At 38.3% G+C, this 22,932-nt stretch overlaps 1 protein-coding gene across 1 annotated transcript in view; it reads right to left on the bottom strand.

Moving 5' to 3' along the window:
• TMPRSS15 (transmembrane serine protease 15) overlaps nucleotides 1-22,932 on the bottom strand; it is a 132,772-nt gene that overhangs the window by 427 nt on the left and 109,413 nt on the right. Inside the window, exons 22-24 of the mRNA XM_056109423.1 lie at nucleotides 13,099-13,280; nucleotides 11,573-11,668; nucleotides 6,149-6,288 (exon numbers count right to left, since the gene is read on the bottom strand). Coding sequence (XP_055965398.1) covers nucleotides 6,149-6,288; nucleotides 11,573-11,668; nucleotides 13,099-13,280 — 418 coding nt within the window. The remainder of the gene's footprint in view (nucleotides 1-6,148; nucleotides 6,289-11,572; nucleotides 11,669-13,098; nucleotides 13,281-22,932) is intronic.

The raw sequence follows: 22,932 nt of genomic DNA, 5'->3' as shown, positions 1-22,932 counted from the left end.
GATGTTTTATGATGCACTTTTATTGACTTAAAATAACTCATGTATGGGGTACTAAAATTTCTCTACTGCACAACTATGAATGTATTCTGGCCAAAATATACATAAAATTCTTGTCACTTTATTTAAAAATATATTCTAACTCTCACAGTGGGCTTTGTGGAAAAACACAGACAAAAAGGTCCATGCTGTGTACTTAGAAAATCTGAAAACACGTAGTTAAAACTGATTTTAGTTTTCTTGAATAATATTAACATTTGGCATTAAAAAAAGCAGTAAGATTTGAAAAAAATGTAACTGGATATGGGAAAATCTATGATTTAACTTTTTTGATAGGAACTTATGTTTTTATTTAAGATTCCAATTGAGCAAACTTAAGTATTAATTATAATAAGACTTATAGAGTTAATTTTATAGACTATATATGATTATTTCTGTGCACTGCAAATGAATAAATTATTTTTCCTTTTTAAATTGTACAAATATTAATCTTTTTACATTTATGCAGGAAATGTATGCAGTGGATGTCTTGACATTGCAGGTATAATGCATTTTTTTTAAATAAAATTGGGTGGGGATTAATATACACCAGCAGTGCTCAGATTTTACACCAGACTGTGCTTTGGGATGATTTCTGCCAATGCTCACAGGATGCTATGTGGCTCTAGGAATTGAACCAGGTAGAATGAATGCAAGGCAAATGCCCAGTACTAACTCTCCCATCCTTACAAAAGGTATTTTAAGCTTATATTGTATCTGATAATTCCTTGAGGGAATTTTTGATGATTATTATTTTCTTTTATCCCTATTTTTAAGGCAGTATAACTGTCACTGTCACTGTCCCCCTGTTGTTCATCAATTTTGCTTGAGTGGGCCCAGTAACGGCTCCATTGTGACACTAGTTACTGTGTTTGGCGTATCAAATACATCACGGATAGCTTGCCAGACTTTGCCATTCGGGAGAGATACTTGTCCGGCTCTGCAAGAGGGGCATAGGAATTGAACCTGGGTCAGCTGGATCCGCCACGTGCAAGGCAAATGCCCTACCTGCTGTGCTATCGCTCCAGTCCTATGGCAGTATATATAATATACTATATATATGTTAATCAGAGAAAGGGTGTTTATATATTATATATAGTAAGGTAAAGGTAAAGGTAAAGGCCCTCCCGTTGATCGTCGATTTGCTCGAGCGGGCCCAGTAACGTCTCCATTGGAGACTTTGTTGTTACTGTGTCTGGCATATCGAATACTCTCGGTAGCTTGCCGGGCTCTCCGAAGGGGCGGAGGAATCGAACTCGGGTTGGCCATGTTGGCCGCTTGTAAGGCGAACGCCCTACCCGCTGTGCTATCGCTCCAGCCCATATATAATATATTATTTAATATATAATTGGGTTGGAGCGATAGCACAGTGGGTAGGGCATTTGCCTTGCACGTGGCCGACCCACGTTCAATTCCTCCATCCCTCCTGGAGAGCCCGGCAACCTACCAAGAGTGTCACGCCTGCACGAGAAAGCCTGGCAAGCTACCCGCTTATATGATATGCCAAAAACAATAATGACAAGTCTCACAATGGAGACATTACTGGTGCCCGCTCAAGCAAATCAATGAACAATGGAAGGACAGTGCTACAGTGCTACAGTGCTACAGTGCTATGTATTATATATATGTAATTATATATATATATATATATATATATATAATGTCTTCCTTTGTTGGGGCAGAGAACCAATTACACTCAACCACAGGTTATTTCTATTTCAGATATAACAATATGTTTAAAGTATTTAAAAGCTAGAACTGTGATTTAATCACTTTATCTTAAACCCTTAGTTCATAGACCAAGTTCAGAAGTATTTATGAAATATTATCAATTCAGTGGAAAAAACAAGTGCAGGCTCAACATTTTCATGTGACTTTAAAATTGTTAAAAATAAAATCCAACTGTCTTAATATTTTCAAAAAGGAGTCTGGTTTGCTTCACATTTTCTAGAATAATTTGATTTTTAAAATAAATAGAATCCAGACACTGATAACACAAACAAGGATTTTAACTTATCCAGACATGCTGGGTCAGTCATGGCTATTGAAGGGAGCCACCAGCATGCCCGATATCCAGCTATTGTGTCGTCCGTCTGGTTGAGACACATATGTCTGCTTCCATCACTTCCCGTGATCTCATTACAGTTATTTTGACTCAATTATGTAGCTCCCCTTGTTTTAATTTTTGATTTGTTCATTGAAGACATTTTCCTTTTGCAATACATCAGATAGATAAATACTTGAAAGGTATGATTATATGTCTGAAACAAAATATTTATCATAATTTGTTTTTACTTAAATGTTATATTTGTAGATAAAAATAAGCATCTCTACCTTCTCATAGTCTTTGAGTGTAACAGTTGGTGATGATTTTAGTTTAGAGCGGTGGTTTTCAAACATTCAGTACGCAATAGAATAACTGGAAAGGCATTCTGCATATTGATGACTATCACTTCCAAAACTTTTGACTCATCACTTCTAAGGTAGGGAGTAGGAATTTACATATATAAAAAGTTTTGGGGTGTTGATGATTTGGAAAGAAGGCCATTCTTGAAAAGTAACTCTGAATAATAAGCAAAATGAGGTAGTTTTTTGTCATTTCTTTAGTTTCTATAAGGAGGACACACTACAGATAGTCATAGTGGTTTAAAATCTGAATAAACACAAGTTTTGGTAACCCAGAAGTACTCAAGAAAAAGGGAGTCACTTTTAGTCATATTTTTCTTTACTCCAATAGGATAAATAATAATTTTCAGAGAATGTGTTCAAGTGACTATATAAAGAAAACAGGCTCATAGTTTTAGCCATACTTGCTTATTTAGATAATCGATCTCATTATGGAGTTAAAGTTGAGAGAAGAAAATCATGTGATTGTGCTATTGATAACTCAGTCATGATAATATTCTATACACAAGATACTGAGTGGGGGCTTTCTTATTTTCTAATGAACAATATGTTAGCTTCTAAACATCAGAGGCAAATATAAGATTTCAGAGATTGGGCATATTGTTTTAATATAACTCTAACATCAATAGCACCAGCAGTCATATTTTCTCCGTAATATATGAGGTGTCTGCCAAACAATCCACATTAACTGTAATTGGTCTTATGAGTTGATTTCCCTCATGAATAATAATTCTATAAATCTCCCTCTTAGTCACAATGTATATATTATTTTAAGCACATTCAGTTTCAAAAGTCCAAGATCCAGAGATAAAGTTTAAATAAGAAAGGTATTCAATGTCTTAAATTTGCAAGCGTTCATTAAAGATCAAGATAAAACTAACTGAAAGATTAATATGAGACATTAACTGAACTAGAGTATACATATACAGGTTTATCTACATAACTACCTGTTAAAATATCTTGTGTGTGTGTGAATCCAGTTTTTCTGTCAAATTTGTGCTAATGCATATGACACTGTCACTGTTACTGCCCTACCATTGTTCATCAATTTTCTCAAGTGGGGCCAGTAATGTCTCCATTGTGAGATTTGTTGCTACTGTGTTTGGCATATCGAATACGTCACGGGGAGCTTGCCAGGCTTTGCCCTGCAGGCGAAATACTCTCGGTAGCTTGCTGGGCTCTCCGAGAAGGGCCGAGGAATCAAACTTAGGCCGACCAAGTCGGCCACATGCAAGGCAAAATCCCTACCCGCTGTGCTATCACTCCAGCACATGACACACATTTTTATATGTAAGCCATATTGTTTTCACCTTAAGAAATCAAAACCATTTCTCTTGGGTATATACTACTACTATCATATTTGTAAATTATTCATTTATTCCATTGGAGACTTTGTTGTTACTGTGTCTGGCATATCGAATACTCTCGTTGTGAGCGATAGCACAGCGGGTAGGACGTTCGCCTTACAAACAGCTAACATGGCCGACTCGAGTTCGATTCCTCCGCCCCTCTCGGAGAGCCTGGCAAGCTACCGAGAGTATTCGATATGCCAGACACAGTAACAACAAAGTCTCCAATGGAGACGTTACTGGGCCCGCTCGAGCAAATCGACGATCAACGGGAGGGCCTTTACCTTACCATTTATTCCAGTCTGCTATCAAGTTTAATATGATTTAGTAGATGTGACTGCATTAATATTTCATTAATTTTAAATACATAAAACATGAAATAATTTACAACATGTGATAAGTTATTAATACTTTTATTTTCTTACTTAAAAACTTTTGGGTTGGAACGATAGCACAGCGGCCAATATGGCTGACCCGAGTACGATTTCTCCGCCCCTCTCGGAGAGCCTGGCAAGCTACCGAGAGTATCTCGCCCGCATGGCAGAGCCTGGCAAGCTACTCATGACGTATTCGATATGCCAGACACAGTAACAAGAAGTCTCATGATGGAGATGTTACTGGGTCCGCTTGAGCAAATCAATGAACAACGGGAGGACCGTGACTTAAAAACTTTTATGTGTTGCCTCATTTATTTATTTATTTATTTGCTTTTTTGGGTCACACCCAGCAATGCACAGAGTTTACACCTGGCTCTGCACTCAGGAGTTACTCCTGGTGGTGCTCAAGAGATCATATGGGATTCTGGGAATCGAACCTGGGTCGGCCGCATGCAAGGCAAATGCCCTACCCTCTGTGTTATCTCTCCAGCCCCAATATGTTGCCTCATTTAAACCTCTTCATATAACCAAAGTGAGTTGCCAAAAATTCTCACCAATTGTTGAAGTCAAGAGTAATTTAAACACAAAACTTATGTTCTTTATAACTACTTCATCTGTCACTGTCCTCCCGTTGTTCATCGATTTGCTCGAGCAGGCCCAGTAACGTCTCCAGTGTGAGACTTTGTTGTTACTGTGTTAGGCATATCAAATAGGTCACGGGTAGCTTGCCAGGCTTTGCCATGCAGGTGAGATACTCTCGGTTGCTTGCCGGACTCTCCGAGAAGGTAGAGGAATCGAACTCCAGTTGGCCATGTTGGCTGCGTGCAAGGCAAACACCCTACCCGCTGTGCTATCGCTCCAGCCCTCATGCTGCTCCTAAAAATTAATATTAATTCTAAAATATAACATAATGTGCTTTTTATTTGCTTAGTGTAAATTTTATGAAGCTAATAGATAGCTCTGTTATTTCTTGGTGGTGAGTTGTTTTGTCTTCAATACATTTGTAATTGTTTTCTTTAATGGTCACATAGGTTAAAGCTATTGAGGAATCAAACAGTAAATTCAAACATGTAGTGAGTTTTTTATGACATCTCTAAAATGAAATGTAAAAGGTAATAGAAATATCCTAGGACAGGAAATAAAGAATGAGGTGGTTCTGATCTATTAAGTCTCTTATTTACCTTCCTACGAGTGGTTAACTGTACACTGATACAAACTAAACTTTCAAATTTGTTTTCATCCAGAAATTATTTCTTGTAATTAGACAATTAAAACTTACCCTAAATAATTGCTTAAAAATAAAGGACTAATAAGTCAATTGGCCCTGAGATCCATTTCTGTATTTGTTTTAACTTACACAGTATTTTAGATAATTGGGGGTTTGAGGAGAAATGTTTTAAGCAAAATTGTGGAACTCCAGCTCACATGCAAACCCACTGCTATATGTCTTACCTTACTGTCTCCACAGTCATACCTTTTCCTTAGACTTTATAGCTAACATTTGTAGAAATCCAGGTTTTTAAATTTTTCTTAGGACCAAAATGATAGATCAAAGGACTGGAGGGCAAATTGGGCATTTAAAAGGTCCAAATTCAATATGGACCTGGTATTGTATGGCCCCTTGAACATCAGTGGGAGTGTCATTGGTGGCTCCAAGCATTGCTGCCCTTTAGTGGAACAATATTGCCAGGCCCAAGCATTGGACCACCAATGGGCACAATTGGGCCAACTATTACCAAGTGAACTCCAGACTCCTGATAATATCTTGAGTGGACCCCACAATTTTTTCCCTGATGCTCAGGCCTACATAGTGTTTCTATATATTGCAAATAGACTGAAACTACCCCCCACAAAAAGCCACAGTATTGTAAAAATAGAGATAAAGTGATGATTGAGTCTTAGCCATTGTTAACTAGGTGATGAAATCATCCGTAGCAGTACTTTCTGGAACTGCAGCACTAAGTCGTTTTAAATACTTACCTTACAAGAATCTATTCCTCCTTCTTCATAGCCTGCGCATACCATATTTTCTGTAATGTTATATTCTGGCATCTGTTGTTTGCATTTTTCATTTGATAGAAGAGGAACATTAGCTTCTTGCAATATGCTTGCTGTAGGACCTGTTCAAATAGATAAAACAGCCAGACAGTCAGAAGTGATCAACATGCATCATTGAATGAGCCACCATTAGTCTTACTTATTCCAGCAGTTCCCCCTCATTATCCAGTACTGTGTGTGTATATAATGGAACTAAATACTAAACTTTCTATGTTGAAGCACATAATAAAACCCATCTGTGGATTTTGCTAAATGATAACTCTAAAGTACATTTTTAGTTCCCAAGGGCTAGTAGGAATGGTAGATTGGACTTGATAGTTTTTAGACATTTTCAGTAATTGACACATTTATATTATTGCTCATGGGGAGAAATGTAAAAAGCCCATCAAACAAAGAGTTTCATTCATGGAAATTTGCAACAGCTCCAAAATCCAAAAGTGCCTTTCATTTGACACCTGAAGAGGTGCTGCCTTATAATGGCATTCAGCTCCTTTGTGATGTGTGAGTGAGCAGGTGCACATTTAGCAGAAGATAAAGCTCAGATGAACTGTGCCCTGGTCTGAAGACAATCAGCCTGTCATCCACGTGCAGGAGAAGAGAAAGGAGACATTTTGTAGCAGAGTGCACTTCCATCCTTTTTACAAGATGAATCATCTCCTGGAAGTCTGAATTTCTGTTTACTGAAATACTAATCCCAAGAAGGAGGCAAAACCAGCAGGTGTCTGGGACCCCAGAAAAGATAACTGATAAGCACTTTGTAGTAATTAGCAGTGACATTGGCTTTTAAGTGAACAGAAAGTTGATCCATATACTAAAAGCATTGATGAAACAAATACGAGTGTGATGGCGTGGATACGTGTGTGTCAGACTTAGGTGCAAGACAGAACGCGACTGACTCTGCACTGTTCTAGTAAATGTTTAGTAACCTACTCTTCAGGTAATAAAAGCTCATGTAAGTATTATATGCTGATTCACTGGGGAGGGGGAGGGCGTAAATACTTCCCATGGCTAATTCTCAGGTATCAGTCTCGTAATTATGCGACTTTGGGAGAATACTCCACTATAGCACTGTCCTCCTGTTGTTCATTGATTTGCTTGAGCGGGCACCAGTGATGTCTCTTTTGTGAGACTTGCTGTTACTGTTTTTGGCATATTGAATACGCCATAGGTAGCTTGCCAGGCTTTGCCAGCGGGCGGGATACTTTTAGTAGTTTGTTGGGCTCTCGAGAGGGACGCAGAAATTGGGAGAATACATAAATGTATTATCATGTGAACTATCAAAGTCCTACAGTGATGCCTTGGATATAGCTGGCAGTAGATTATGTAGCATAGTGAAGTCCTGGTTTTGATCCTGAGCACTACAAATAAAGTTTGACAATAGAATTTGAGTTAAGAAAATGATTTGGAGGACAGGAGAGATAAGACAGTCAATAAGGGCTTGCCTTGCATGCACCCTATCAGATCTACATTTGATATCTGTCACCCCATGTGGTGCACTGAGCCTGGCCAGGAGTTCTTGAGCACAGAGCCAGGAATAAGCTCTGTACATGGTTGGGTTTGGCTCCCCAAAACCAAACTGATAAAATAAATTAGAGGGATGAAAAATAAGAGAAAATTCACCTTTTTCTTTTCCCCTAATCAGAATCTGTTAATTTGTAAGGTCAGATCCTTCTAGGACACTGAAATTGTATTGTAAGTTAATATTGCCTTTCTCCTCTCCTTCTGTCTTTTGAATAGTTTACTTTAAAGCAATGTCCCTTTTTGTATAGATACAGGAAGACCATTAATATTATGCATTGTAACTTAGGATTTAATTGGCTTTGAATATTATTCACTCCCGGGCATCTGTTTTCTCAACTTAAGACTCAGTTGCCCTTAGTTCCTAGCACCCCCAAAGCAGGGTCCTGATGAGGGACTGAATGGACCCAGGGCAAGCGGTGAGCTAACCTGGCATTGAAATGGGCCAGGCCAACGTGCCACGATTCTTAACTATAAGTTAAGAGCTTAATCATAGACAAATGCTGTCATGATCCAAAAGTAACAATGAGACTAGGACCCTGTTAGGGATAGGAAAGACTATCTGGCCTGAGCACTGTACTCTGAGATTGAGATGGCCCTAGGAGAGCAATCTATAAACTTAAGGTATTTCTTACTGTATTCATACAAAATGATTTATATTATATATGCTTACATGTTTACTGGACAAGGAAAGGAGAAACATACCCAGGGGATTCCGTTATAGGGTGAGTCGATCTGATAATGAAAATCTGTCCTAGAAGCAGCTTTCCCCAAGGGAAAGAATTCTACCCCTATTGATTATGACCACGCCTAAGTGTAATTGTTACCCCAATCCCTCATGCTGGGGGTTATAATGAGACTGTAAGAATGGGCCAGGGAAGGCAGAGGAGAGAGATAGGAATGAATGGAGAGAGAATTGGAATAAACTGCAACTAAGACCAACCAGCCTGGCTCTCGTTTCCTTCCTTTGCCTGCCCATCGCCATCGACCTCCCTAGGGTGGGGGAACCTGTGTGAGACCACCAAACACGGGCAGCAGGAGAGATAGACCACCACCGCCTCTGCTGTCTTTTTTTTTTTTTTTTGGCTTTTATTGGGTCACACCTGGTGATGCACAGGGGTTACTCCTGGCTTTGCACTCAGGAGTTACTCCTGACGGTGCTCAGGGGACAATATGGGATGCTGGGAATCAAACCCAGGTGGGCCACGTGCAAGGTAAACACCCTCCCCGCTGTGCTATTGCTCCAGCCCACTGCTGTCTTTTTTGAGTTTACACAATCATCATCTCACATTCTTCCAGAATGTGCTGTAGACTCATTTTATAATAAAATTCAAAGCCAATTTGAATGTTTTCTAAGAAATGCAAAATCAGTTCTGCATATTATAAAACCTTGGTAAAAATATTTTCTGGCAGCATCCTTATATTTAATATTCATTAGCCACCATGAGTATACTCGAGAAGATTATACTCATAATGAAATAATATTAATAATAAAGTGAAATTTTATTTTTGGTGAGTTAATAATGGGCTGCAAGACACATCATATGACACTTCCTACCCATTTTCCATAATTAGCACACCATGTTTGATGGGGTTCAGAGAGTAGGCAACAAATCATAGAGAGAAATATATATATATATATATATATATATATATATATATATGAGCCTGGCTACTGGCTAGACACTGAGAGTATCCTGCCCACACAGGCAGAGCGGGCAAGCTTTCCGTGCCATATTCGATATGCCTATACCAGTAACTATAACAGGTCTCATTCCCCTCACCTGAAAGAGCCTCCAATAGGCCAGTACTGGGAAAGGCGAGTAAGGAGAGACTGCTGTAATCTCAGGGCTGGAATGAATGAAATGTTACCAGCACCCGCTCAAGTAAATCAACAAACAACATGATGACAGAACAACGGGATGATAGTGATACAGTGAATATTGGGCCACCCCCAGCAATGTTCAGAGCTTACTCCTGGTTCTGATTTGCCACATGCAAGGCAAGTTCCTTATCTAGTGTACTATTTCTCAAACCCCATCTGTAATTTTAAATTTTCCAATATATCGAATAATGTAGTTTTATTTCTTCTAGCAAATAACATGTTCCAATGTTTCTAGCTAACTAATTATTAGTCTAGTAAACTCAAAGAGATATGTAGTTCTGGGATTAAATAATTTTAAGTAACTGGAAATCATAAAAAAAGTTTATATAATTTTATTAAGATTGCCATCATCCAGAAGTTATTTAGACATAACCTAGTGTTTTATTTCTAAATAAAATTGATCTGAGACTTTGGTTCTTGGCTCCATATCACTTTTACAGACTTTTCTAAAATCAATTAAAGGGACATAGTTACTAACAATAAGTCAATGAGGGCCAAATTTGCTCAGTTCTTAAAAAAAATTCTTAAGGAATAAGGAGTCTTAAACTTTGTTTGTAGATAATTTGTTGTTGAAGAGACTACAATGTAGTCATAAATGTCTTTTAGTTTGATGTCTCAGAGAAGAAAAATCTATCTGGGAATCCTATTTTATTTTAGACTTCAGATTTAATAAATCTTGACATTTTTCAAATGGAGAAAATAAAAATATGCAGTCTGACTTGAATACACTTTATGGTTAGCAGGCATGAAGCATTTTCAGCAACTTAATGTAATTGCAATAAGGAATCTTTGTTGGTTTGATCAGGCAATAATTTGACTGTGAACTTGATGCTTTCTTTTGGAAGATGTAGGACATTTTAACTGAGTGTTTTGCTTCTGAGATATGTACCTCTAAGCAAGACTTTGTGCTTTTTATTTTTTATCTTAAATACAATTAATAATTTTTATTTCCATGGCTATAATTTGTTGTGACTTCAGAGGCCAGGATAGCCCACAAGTTTATAGTTTCTTTTTCTTTTGATTAACTGTTAATGAATGGTCAAAAATTTGCCCAAGATGAGCTAACTCATTAATATTTCCATCCCCATGAGCCTTGTGATTGTATTATGAGTGCATTAAGCACTAGAAAGCATTTTAAAAATAACATTTATAAGTATTAATATGCATCTTTTCAAACTTTGGAAAATGTGGTTATCAAATATTGTCAATAAGTATACAGTAAAACAATTTGTAGTCTACAAGGTAAAATTTGTGCCATACATGCATATTCTTTTCAGAAGTAAATCAGTACATAGAAGATGCAAGAAATTTCTCATGGAAGAAGATATAAACTTGAGAGCTTTACTTGATAGATTAATATAATTTTGATTTAGAAAACATAACAGTAATAATTTAGCTTTCGATAAGACTTCTTTGGGGGAGATGTAAGGCTCACATCTTGTGAACAGAGCTCACTCTCTTGGCTCTGTGCTCAGGGATTACTCCTGGTGGTAGAGAGATGCATATTTTGTGCCAAGAATTGAGCCCTGTTAGCAAGTAAAAGGCAAGCACCCTACCTACTGCACTATCTCTCTGGTCTCAAAAATTATTCTGAAAAAAATTTTATGCATACTCTTTACAAAAAATGTTTTTTATATGTTGGTTATGTTCATTTTAGTACATGTTCTTTTTAGTACACTTGTGTCTATCAGCATATTGTTAATACTAAAACGCATATTTAATTTCAAGGATATTTGAGTTTCCTTGTAAATTTTATACTTTGTTAATGTGTTCAACATAATTTGTAAAAATACTTTATACAAATATACAAGAAAATCCTTTTAGAGCTAATGCATAAATTTACTGTAGCCTAAAAGTTGTAGAACATGTTATAATATTTAAAAAATAAGGAAACTACATGCTTTTTAATTATCATTTTCTTTGTATAGTGTATGAAAATTTACCTTGATGCATAAGCATACCCCAGCCAGCAATAGAGCAATTTATTCCTGGTAGAAAAACTTGATTTTTGTCTGGCAAACAAATAGGTTGTATGTAGTCTGGGAAGAAGAACAAACACACATTCAATTAAATTTTAAAAATCTAAACACATTTTTAAAACCAATAATTTTCAACATATTAAAGCTTATTTTTCTTGATTCTGCTAAATAATTTCTTCCACATAAATCCCTGGAGAAAGAACATTTCAGAGCAATGATCTTTGACAACGGATCCCATGGTCTCTTTGGACTTTCTATGTCATCTAATTATTTTACAGTGAAAACAATGTCTTAGTTTTGAAGCCAACCAACTGTACTTTATTTTAAAATAATATTGCCACTTAACAGAACATGCCTCTAATCCTATGAAAATCTTGATATAGTTTGTTTCCAGGATCAATTAAGAGAAACTTAGGCAAGTGTTCTGAGGCTTTTTGATGTTTTCCTAATTACTTTCATATTAAAAAGCTTTTAGGGATTGTTTATACAGGCTACTTAAGGAAGTATTTATATTGGTCATTGACTATTAAAGTTTCCCTAACAATTAGCGAAACATTTGGCACTTATTAGACATCAACTACATGTAAGATACTAGGTATATGCAAAAAGGAAAACTATCCATTGTTGGATCCCAGAAAGAAGGTGATCCAAGAACAACTGTACCTCTCTGACAAATACCTCAATACTTGTATAATCTAAACTCCACTGGTGCACAAGAATGGCAGTGCTTTCTCCTAATTGGAGATTGAAAACAACTTCAGAGCAAGGCTGTAGTTTCTCAGAGCTCTTCAGGATGAAGTTCACTGCCCTGTGATACTTTTGGCATATGACCAACGATTTTGAAGGAAGTTCTCTATCTGCCATTCTATTAATGTTATTGAAATCCTTAAAGCTTCGCTCGTGACCAGAGATATAGTTCAACTGGCAAGGGGCTTGCCTCACACATAGTGGACCCAATTTGATCAAAGGCACCACATCAGGTACCCACTAGGAGTGATCCCTGACACAGAGCAAGAAGCAAGACTTGAGTACTGCTCGATATGACCTCAACGACAAAATACAAAATCTTTGTTTTATGGATAATTAATTATTCTTCACTTTACTCTTAAAAATATTTTCTTCTTTCAGTTAGTCCTACTCAAGACTTTTGTGGCAGATGGGTCTGCCTTTTTTTACATTCAAAATCAAAAGGCCATACATTATAATATGACCTATTTCCCTCCTGGCTTCTTCTTTGAATTTACTATAAATTTACTGAGGACTGAGAGAGTTTTATTCTCCTGGCCCATTTTTTGAAAATCAGATTTAAATAGCTTCATGAAGGTAATTTTCTACATTTCTCTCTATTACCTATTCAGTTTATTTAAGTTAGAATGACTTCTATAACAAATTATCCGACTCTTAAGGATAGAGCATTGATATTGACACTATATAACATGTATTCTGAATTAATTTAAGTAGGTGATATGACTAAAAGTGATATTTCTTACCTGTATAATCCACTTTAAATTCAAGGTGCATCATGGCAATGTCACTGTCCTTTGTTCTTTTATTATAGTGTGGATTGATTACAATTTGATCTATCCTCTGAGTTACTATTTGAGGAGAAGTCATATTTGTTGTCTTATGTAGCCCCAGGACTGCCTTCCAATTAGTTGGGTTTAAATTTCTCCTGGAGATAATATAAAATAAGTATAAGATACTCTCCATATACCTGGGTTTCTTTCTAGAGATCTTTCTGTCAAAACAATTCTTTCCATACCAAATTTAATTGAAGATTATTCTTTCAAAATATCAGTAAATCAGGGGCCACAAAGCTAGTATAGTGGGTATGGCACTTTCCTTGGACGTAGCCAACCCAGGTTCAGTTCCTGATACTCAGTATGGTACCCTGAGCTCTGCCAGGAAGATCGAATAATGTATAACCCAGAATAAACACTGAACAATGCTGGGTGTAGCCTCCAAACAAACTAAAACACATGCACACATACACAATCCTCAGGGTATAGTCTCTGGGCAGCTAGAGAAGCCCTGATGGCTCTCCCCCTCACCTCCTGGGTTGTGGTGGTTGAAGTGGGGTGATCTTGACTGCTTACTCAGCTTAGACTGATGTAGGCAGGTAGATAGGGAAAGGCCCTTTGCAATGAAACAAAGTTTCATGGAGGAAGAATTCTAGGAATGACCCACCTTGTGGATACAGAAAACAAAGGCCTGATAAGACCATCCGCAGACCCTCAGGATATAGGCCTCCCCATGAAATTCCTCTTTTTGGACCTCCCTGGTAACCTCGTTAGCAACGGACTTTTACTTGGGAAGAAGCCCCATGTGGGGGCAGGTTGGAGAAACCCTATAAAGACCACCTGGAACAAAGGAAGGGCACGCATATGCTGCCTGAGCCCATGTGCTGCTTGCGCCCATGTGGCCGAGCACATGTGGTGCCCGAGCACATGTGTCGCCCGCATCTCCCCTCTTGAGATGTGTACTTTCATGCTTTTGTACCCAACTTTCTCTCTCTCTCTCTCTCTCTCTCTCTCTCTCTCCCTCCCCCCTCCCCTCTGCACCTAAAAATCCTCCAAATAAAATCTATTTACTTCACTGCTTGTCTACTCTTGAAATTCCTTTCTAAGAGGCGAGACAAGAACCCAGTAACCCTGGGTCCTGGGTGGCAGAGGCGGGTGGGGAGAAAGTGACCGTCTTTCTCCTCCCTGCTTTACATAAGTCACCAGTGGGGCCCACCGACATCAAGACAACCCTTGCCATGGGGCAGATGGAGGAGAAAGAGAGGGCAAAGCCAATTGATTGATCAGGTGCTGTTTATTCCGTTCTCCCCCACGCGCCTCTTCCAGTCTCTCTGAGTCCCCCATTCTAGTCTCACACTGCCCCTCATTCCCAACTCTTCCTGTCTCTCCCCCTCATCTCTCCGCACCTCATCTTGCTGTTCTGCCTTCTCTCTCCTCTCCAATTCTCTACCCAGCTCCCAGCACTCTGGGCCAACACTGCACCCAGTCCTGTAGCAAAATCAACATAAGAAAGCTCTTCCTGATGATCCATGAGGCTCAATCACAGAAACACCACCTAGTGGTATTTCTCTTCTCCTTATTCCAATAACTTAATTAACATCATAATTAACATCTTAATTCTACTTCTTGGGCTGGAGCAATAGCACAGTGGGAGGGCATTTGCCTTGCTCAGACAACCCAGCCAAGCCAGGTTAGATTCCTCTTCCCCTCTAGGAGAGCCTGGCAAGCTACCGAGAGTATCTCTCTCACACAGGCAAAGCCTGGCAAGCTATCCCTGAGGTATTCAATATGCCAAACACAGTAACATCAAGTCTCAAAAATTGGAGACGTTACTGGGCCCACTCGAACAAATCGATGAACAACAGGAGGACAGTGACAGTGTATGGACACAGAGACACATTGAGCTTGTAGGGTGGCTCTCTTTGGGAACATCTTGTCACAGACTCAGACTACAGAACTCAGGCCAGATTAATCATCCCTAAAGCTAGCAGGGTCTGAATCTAGTTATTACTTTATGGATGATGACAGAATTTGTCCATGACCATGCTCTTAACTTAGAGTTAAGCAGTATGGTACTTTGGCTAGGCCTATTTCGATGCAAAGCTAGCATATAGCTCACTGTTTGCCCTGGTTCCATCCAGTCCCTCGTCGGGATCCTGCTTTTGGGGTGCTAGGAAGTAAGGGAAACTGAGGCTTAAGTCGAGAGAACAAAAGTCCAAGAGGTAAATATTATTCAGAGTCAGTTGACTCCTAAGTTTCCAAAGCATAGCATTAACTGTCTTGTGTCCATACAAAAAGGACATAGCTCTGAACTAACTATTCAAAGGACTTAAGGAGAAGAGATAAGCAATATTTACAAATCAACAGATCAAAAAGAAAGAATTTACAAATAACACAAAGGAATGGGAGCACTGTTTATGGGAGCACCCCATAAACTTAAAGATCCTTGTGGCAAGGCAGAAAGGACAAACCAATGCTACCCTACACCTCAGGACATGGGTTAAAGTTCACTTTACAATGATGCAGACCTAGGGTTCTGCATACTCTCTCTCTCTCCTTCCTTCCTTCCTTCCTTCCTTCCTTCCTTCCTTCCTTCCTTCCTTCCTTCCTTCCTTCCTTCCTCCTTTCCTTCCCTCCTTCCTTCCTTCTTCCCCTTTTTTCCTTCTTCTGTTTTTTTCTGGGCCTTCACACGCTTGCTCAGGAGGTCCTGGGTCTCCTTGGTAATTCTCTCTCAACCATGCTGGCGTTTCAAAGTACATTCTCGAGGATTTGGTACTGCTCGGGTGAGAAAGGTCAGGAATGATCTTGTGTCTTTAGAGTTGTACCCAGAAATAGTTGGGAGATCATGTTGTGCTGTTGATTGAACTCATGTGGGTTGCATGGTAGAGGCATGCCCAAAGAGCTGTATTATCTCCTGTCACTCCCTTCCTTTTTGAAAATTTGTGAGAAAGACATCATAACCTCAAAGGTACCATTTCCCCATTATAGAGTGGTACCTTCTAGATCTTCAAATTGTCCTGTGCCTCCACTGCCTCCACAGATCTTGCTCAAAATTTGATCTCTGTAGTAGGTTAGCAAAAGCTCTACCTCTGAAGACAACTTTCTGACCTAGTGCCATGGTGCTGTTGATAGCCTTTGCTTGTCCAGGGTCCTTCCTGCTCTTTTATCTCCAGATTGGAGGAATTAGCACATTGGACAAGATGGATATAATGACAATCTGTCTAGACTTTATTCCTACTCTACCCCAGGTGCTCCCTCCCTACCGTGGTCCCCTCAAGGAGAGGAAGATAGTGAGATCTCTTTCCTAAAGTCCCACCTTTCAATTTCTTTCTCTCTCACATGCTTCCCAAGGTCATGGTTACTACTAGATCTCTGCTCCTTTTATGACTGAACACTAACAGATACACTTCTCTCTTAGTAAGAACCCTATACATTTCCACTCAATATTTAGTGAATTTATTTGCTTCAGTGTAAGAAGAATAGTTTTATAATTGCTATACTGTATATTTTCTTCTTTGGACTTAGTTGCTTTTAATTTTGCTTATTACAGTTTGCAAGATAGCAATTACCTTTAACATATTATATGATATAAATTATAATTCATTGCAATATTAATGCATTTCTTAATGTGTATATTATTGATATGTACATAAACTCTCTAAATAGTGTTAATTACATGACTTGACTAGCATTTGAATAATAATCACTAAATTTGCTCTACTTAGTATGAGTCCATTCTATAGATTCAATTTTGAAATTAATAGAAAACATTTAATTGGAAAATAATAGACTTGTCTCCCTTAATGCCTTCTGAATATTTTAATTTTCAGAAAAATTACTTGAAGTTGAGAAAGTTATATAGAGTACATTTGCTTTGGATTTAAATCAATGATAAAATATGCTATTTTAAAAAATTAAGTATACTTCCAAAGACATGTCTTTTCTTTAAATACTGTACTGAATCTTCAAACTCCAAATATAATTACTGATATAAAAGAACTCAGAGGTAGAAAACTTTAGTAATCACCACTTCTTCTCATTATTTTAAGATTATTGGTAAAAAAAATACATGAACTACAAACTATAAAGATTAAGTAAACATTATTTAATCCTCAGGTTTAATTAAATATAACATACAGCAATGCCAATGTGGTACATTATAGATTATACCAAACTGTGATTATGTTATACAAAAAATAGTCCTTTTCTGATTTTACTTTTCTTAAATCTGTAGGTAGCACTATAAGGAAGAAAATATTTCTCCAACATATGGCACTTTTCTCTTTTTCAGTCTTGTTCCATAATATTTACTGTACCTGTGTAATTTGCTGCCAAGCACAAGCAAAACACTAGCCCGGGGTGCCTAGAGCTGCTACATTCTACTTTAACTTCAGCTTACTCTCTCAGAAGGAAAAAGACTTGTAGCCCAGAAATAACAGAAGAAGTGGTGGAGGGTCATGGACAATCAAAATGGTGATGTGCTATAAAGTTAAACATACTATTACTTAAACATATTCACTGTAGCACTGTCCTCCCGTTGTTCATTGATTTGCTCAAGCGGGCACCAGTGATGTCTCCATTGTGAGACTTGTTACTGTGTTTGCCATATTGAATACGTCATGGGTAGCTTGCTAGGCTTTGCCGTGTGGGTGAGATACTCCCGCTAGCTTGCCGGGCCCTCTGAGAGGGGCGGTGGAATCAAACCTGGGCTGACCAGGTCAGCCACATGCAAGGCAATCGCCCCACCCACCGTGCCATCGCTCCAGCTATCACTCCCCAGCATCTCCAAATTAGCTATTTCATAACTTCTGTACAAAACAAATTATTTAGCATCTGCCTGTTAGGCAGACTTTAGTGGATGCAGGAAACTTCAAAATAATAGTGGTGGCAAGGTGTAATGATGGTGGGATTGGTGTTAAAATTTTTAATGTAATCAATTCCAGTAATTGATTACATTAAACATATTACTTAAACTATAATAAGAAAATGTTTTGTGGGAAAAAAACAGAAAAAAGACTCATGAGTGCAGAAGAAAGTCTCAAATTTTATAAATCACACGAGAAATTTTCTGAAAATTCTTTTTCTTTTTTTGTGAGTTAAAATAGTTTTCAATTAAACAAAAATTACTTAGAAATGTGAGGAGAGAAAAAGGGGAATATGTGTTCAAATGAGAACACAGGTTTCTCCAGAGTGAACAAAAATAATGAGCAAAGATATGTGTTCAAGGGAGAACATGAACTGGAAGAGCAGGCCTCATACTCCTAGATTCTATCTACAGTAGTTCTGATTGGAAAAACTGAAGTAGAATCTAGGAATCCAGGCTTTGCAACCCTTCTCTGGATGCTGAATAATGCAAAAAGCCTCTTAGCTTTTCTATTCATCTGATCCTGATAGATGAGACAAAAATAATTTGAGATAAGAGAGGGCATTTTTCTTTTTCAAAAAAATATTGTAGCATCAAAACATCTACATTCTAGTGAAGTAAGGAAAAGCAATAGTACAGAAGACAGGTAGGAATGGTTCTAGTCCAGCAGAGCTAAAAAATCTCAGTATTACTGGGAAGACTAGGTTAGATGCAAACCTTTTTAACCTCAAAGCTTTCAGGCATTTGGTAATTGCATCAAAGATGCTACACAAGGTGAGATGAACTGATGCTATGCTTCTCCATGTTGCTATGTGCTTGTGTGTAAGTAACATTATCTGCCTGCACCTACGGATAACATTTTGTAATTGGGATTGTCATTGGGGTCACTGTCACTGTCACTGTCCTCCCCTTGTTCATCGATTTGCTTGAGCAGGCCCAGTTACATTGTGAGACTTGTTACTGTGTTTGGCATATCAAATACGTCATGGATAGCTTGCCAGGCTTTGCTGTGTGGGCGTGATACTCTCTGTAGCTTGCCCGGCTCTCTGAGAGGGGCAGAGGAATTGAACCTGGATCGGTCGCATGCAAGGCAAATGCCCTATCCTCTGTGTTATTGCTCCAGCCCTTCACTAGGGTAGAAAGTAAATATAAAATTGTTAAGATGAAGTTATACTATAATATACTAAAAGAAAAATTGTTGAGACCCATAGTTGTAAATATTTTTATCTGTCCTTTGATAATATTATTATTAACACTTTAGTGAAGTTTGCCCACTGCTACCCACAATGTTTATCACTATCACTGTACTTTGGTTTCCATAGAATTTTGTTTTTATTATTCTGACCAAATCCAAAACTAATTCCTAGGAGAATATCCAATTCCAATTTTCAAAGCAAGTAAAAATTAGAATTCTTCTGAAATGCAATGACATTATCAGAAAATAAAAGTTTTTAATAATATCAGGTCCAATTTTAAAAGAAGAAAGGAACTAGATTAGGTGGAATAACATTGGCCAATTCAAACAAACTGAGCATCATAAAACTATCCTAATTAGTAAGTAAATGAGGAAACATGAATTTAATTAAACAAAAAACTGGTTAGCATAAGTCTTTAAAGGTTGATTATAGAAGAAGAAAGGATGATTGGGTCTTTTCATTTTTCTTTTATATAACAAGAGTTTTATACCTGTAATCATTCTTATTTCTATCGATAAGGAGAAAAATCTTTAAGGTATATATATATATTTTTATCTGTCCTTTGGTAATATTATTATTAAATGTGACATATATATGAATTCATATATATATGAATTTATTCAAGTTTAAGAAACAAAACTAAGTACTTATTTTCAGGAATAAATTAATAATACTTATTTTACCAGGGACATTATTCTAGACAATTAGGAAAACTGTTTGAACTCCTTTACTCTAGAAATGTTCACAGACATGTGACTTCCTGATTACTTTATTCTCTTTTCTTCCTCATTATTATTCTCTTATTCTAAAAATCTAAATGTTACCATACCCCAGAATTTTCATATACTCTTTCTCCACCTACATTAATTCCTAAAATGCTTTTTATCCTAAGTGTTGACTTAAAAATCTAGAAACTATAGAGAAATTATTCTATTCCAGATAAGGCCTGCCTTCTGCTGACATGAATGGGCCTATTAGGAACAGGAGGCAGAACCCTAATGGCCAAGTCCCAGGAGTCACCATACCCAGCCTACATTATATCGAAGGGCCTATACCAAAGCTTCTGAAGCGACAAATCTACTGGACAAATTACACCTGGATATATTTTTCCTGTCACTGGTTAAGGTAGACAGAAAAGAAAGGAAGCAACCCCAGCCTAATTCTTCAGCATGTTCCAGGTTACCTCCCTCCTCGTCCCTTGTACAGCAAGACACTAGAAAATCAGAAAGGAAAGCACATATAGAAGTCTGCCAAGCTTAATCAGCAAAAACAGTACTACCAGAGACAAACAACATCAGTAAATATGAAAAGAGAGAAGATTTATTGTAGTCTATAGTAATTTATTTTAAGTCTAAATAGCATTTTGAGTTCTTAGAATGATCCAAAGGACCAGGAGCTGGAGCGATAGCACAGCGGGTAGGGCGTTCGCCTTACAAGTGGCCAACATGGCCGACCCGAGTTCGATTCCTCCGCCCCTCTCGGAGAGCCCAGCAAGCTACAGAGAGTATTCGATATGCCAGACACAGTAACAACAAAGTCTCCAATGGAGACGTTACTGGGCCTGCTCGAGCAAATCGACGATCAACGGGAGGGCCTTTATCTCTCTCTTACCATAGCAATAGAGCTAAATATGTCTGAGTCTCTGGGTTCAATCCCTAACACTACCAACACCTTCTCCCATAGGAACTAAAATGAGTTAAATCAAAATGGAGTTTTCTCTAAAAAATAATTAAACTGAGGCTCAGATAAGGTTCAGTGTAGGATAATGTTGATTTGTCCTTTCTCCCTTGCCACAGGGAACTTACGTTTATCGGGTTACACCCATCACAGTGCTCCTGAGTCACTCCCATTCCTTTATGCTTATCTGTAAATTCTCTGTGCTCTCTTCCCCAACAAGTCTATCACCTTTTCCCCCTAATCAGACTCTGTTAACTTGTGAGGTCAGACCCTTCTAAGGACACTGAACTTGTATTGCAAGTTAATTGTTGCCTTTCCCCTCTCCTTATGTCTTTTGCATAGTTTAAAGCAATTTCCTTTTTGTATAGACACAGGTAGACAGTCAATATTATGCTTTTGTAACTTGGGAGTAAATTGACTTCAAATAATTTTCACTTCTGAGCATCTGCTTTCTTGACATAAGCCTCAGTTTTCCTCAGATCCTAGCAGCCCAAAAACAGGGTCTCGACGAGGGACAGAATGAACCCAGGGCAAGCTGTGAGATACCCTGGCATCAAAATGGGCGAGGCCAAAGTGCCACAATACTTAACTATAAGTTAAGAGCATAGTCATGGATGAATGCTGTCCTGATCCAAAAGTAACAGCGAGATTAGGACCCTGCTAGAGTTAGGAAAGACTAATCTGGCAGGGCACCATATTTTGAGATCTGTATAGCAAGATGGACTTGGAAGAGCAATCCTATAAACTTAATGTATCCCTCTTGTATCAATAAAATATGACTAATATTATGAATGTTCATATGTTTGTTGGATAAGAAGAGGAGAAACAAACCCATGGGATTCCGCTCTTGGGTGGGTCGTCCTGCTGAAAGAGAATCTGTCCTAGAAGAAGCTTACCCTGAGGGAAGGACTTTACCTCTGTTGATTGTGACCACACCTATGTGTAAACCCCAATTGCTTTGGGATTTAACTAAAGCTGTAAGAGTGGGCTGGAGGAGGCAGAAGAAAAATGAAGTAGAGAGGGAGACAAAAGCAGGAAGGAGAAGGCTGAAGGAGTAGGACCCAAGAGGAATATGAGGGGGACCAGGAGAGGCAGAAGCAGGAGGAGAATCAGGGGAGAACGAAGAGGAGATTGGAACAAACTGCAATTGAGACCAACCAGCCTGACACTCCTTCCCTCCTTTGCCTGCCCATCATCATTGGTCTCCCCGGGTGGGGGAAGTGGCCAAGACCACTGAATCTGGGCAGCAAGAGAGAGAGAGTGCTGCAACCCTTTATTAAATACACAGTTGAGGATGCCCTAAAATGCACTCAGAGTATACCATTTTTTTCAGAAATGAAAAAAGTTCTCAAAGACAGGGATTATATCAAGTCTAAGATATGAGCAAAATTGAAGAATTTCCAAATATATAGTAGTTCAAATTAACTTACTTGTATTAACACATATCACAGAAGAAAAAATCCTGAGTTCCTAGGAACTACTCCATGATAGAAGACTAAGGTAAAGGTAAAGGTAAAGGCCCTCCCGTTGATCATCGATTTGCTCGAGCGGGCCCAGTAACGTCTCCATTGGAGACTTTGTTGTTACTGTGTTTGGCATATCGAATACGTCACGGGGAGCTTGCCAGGCTCTGCCATGCGGGCGAGATATACTCTCGGTAGCTTGCCGGGCTCTCCGAGAGGGGCAGAGGAATCGAACTCGGGTCGGCCATGTTGGCTGTATGCAAGGCAAACACCCTACCGCTGTGCTATCACTCTAGCCAGTGTTTGTCTCCACTCATAAAAATATCTCTGCACTCATGGTGTCTCACTAATAAAAAATTTTAAAAAATGTCGCTATAGACAAAAGAAAAAATAAACAAATGGGAACACATCAAACTACAAACACTTTTTCACAGTGATGAGGGGAGGTGAATGGGAAAATAGAGGGAAGAGACTGATGAAAGTGACATAAGAACAATCTTTGGCACTTGTGTAATCACTTTGTGTACATAAACACGGACAAAAAAAAGAAAAGATTAATAGACTTGCAACTGGGTTGCAAAGTAAAACAAAATAGAACAAAACA

The sequence above is a fragment of the Sorex fumeus genome, unplaced genomic scaffold, assembly GCF_029834395.1.
Source record: "Sorex fumeus unplaced genomic scaffold, SorFum_2.1 ptg000265l, whole genome shotgun sequence".
NCBI classification, from domain to species: domain Eukaryota; kingdom Metazoa; phylum Chordata; class Mammalia; order Eulipotyphla; family Soricidae; genus Sorex; species Sorex fumeus.
Note: the sequence above shows the minus strand (reverse complement) of the source record. Positions and strands in the feature narration are given on the sequence as shown.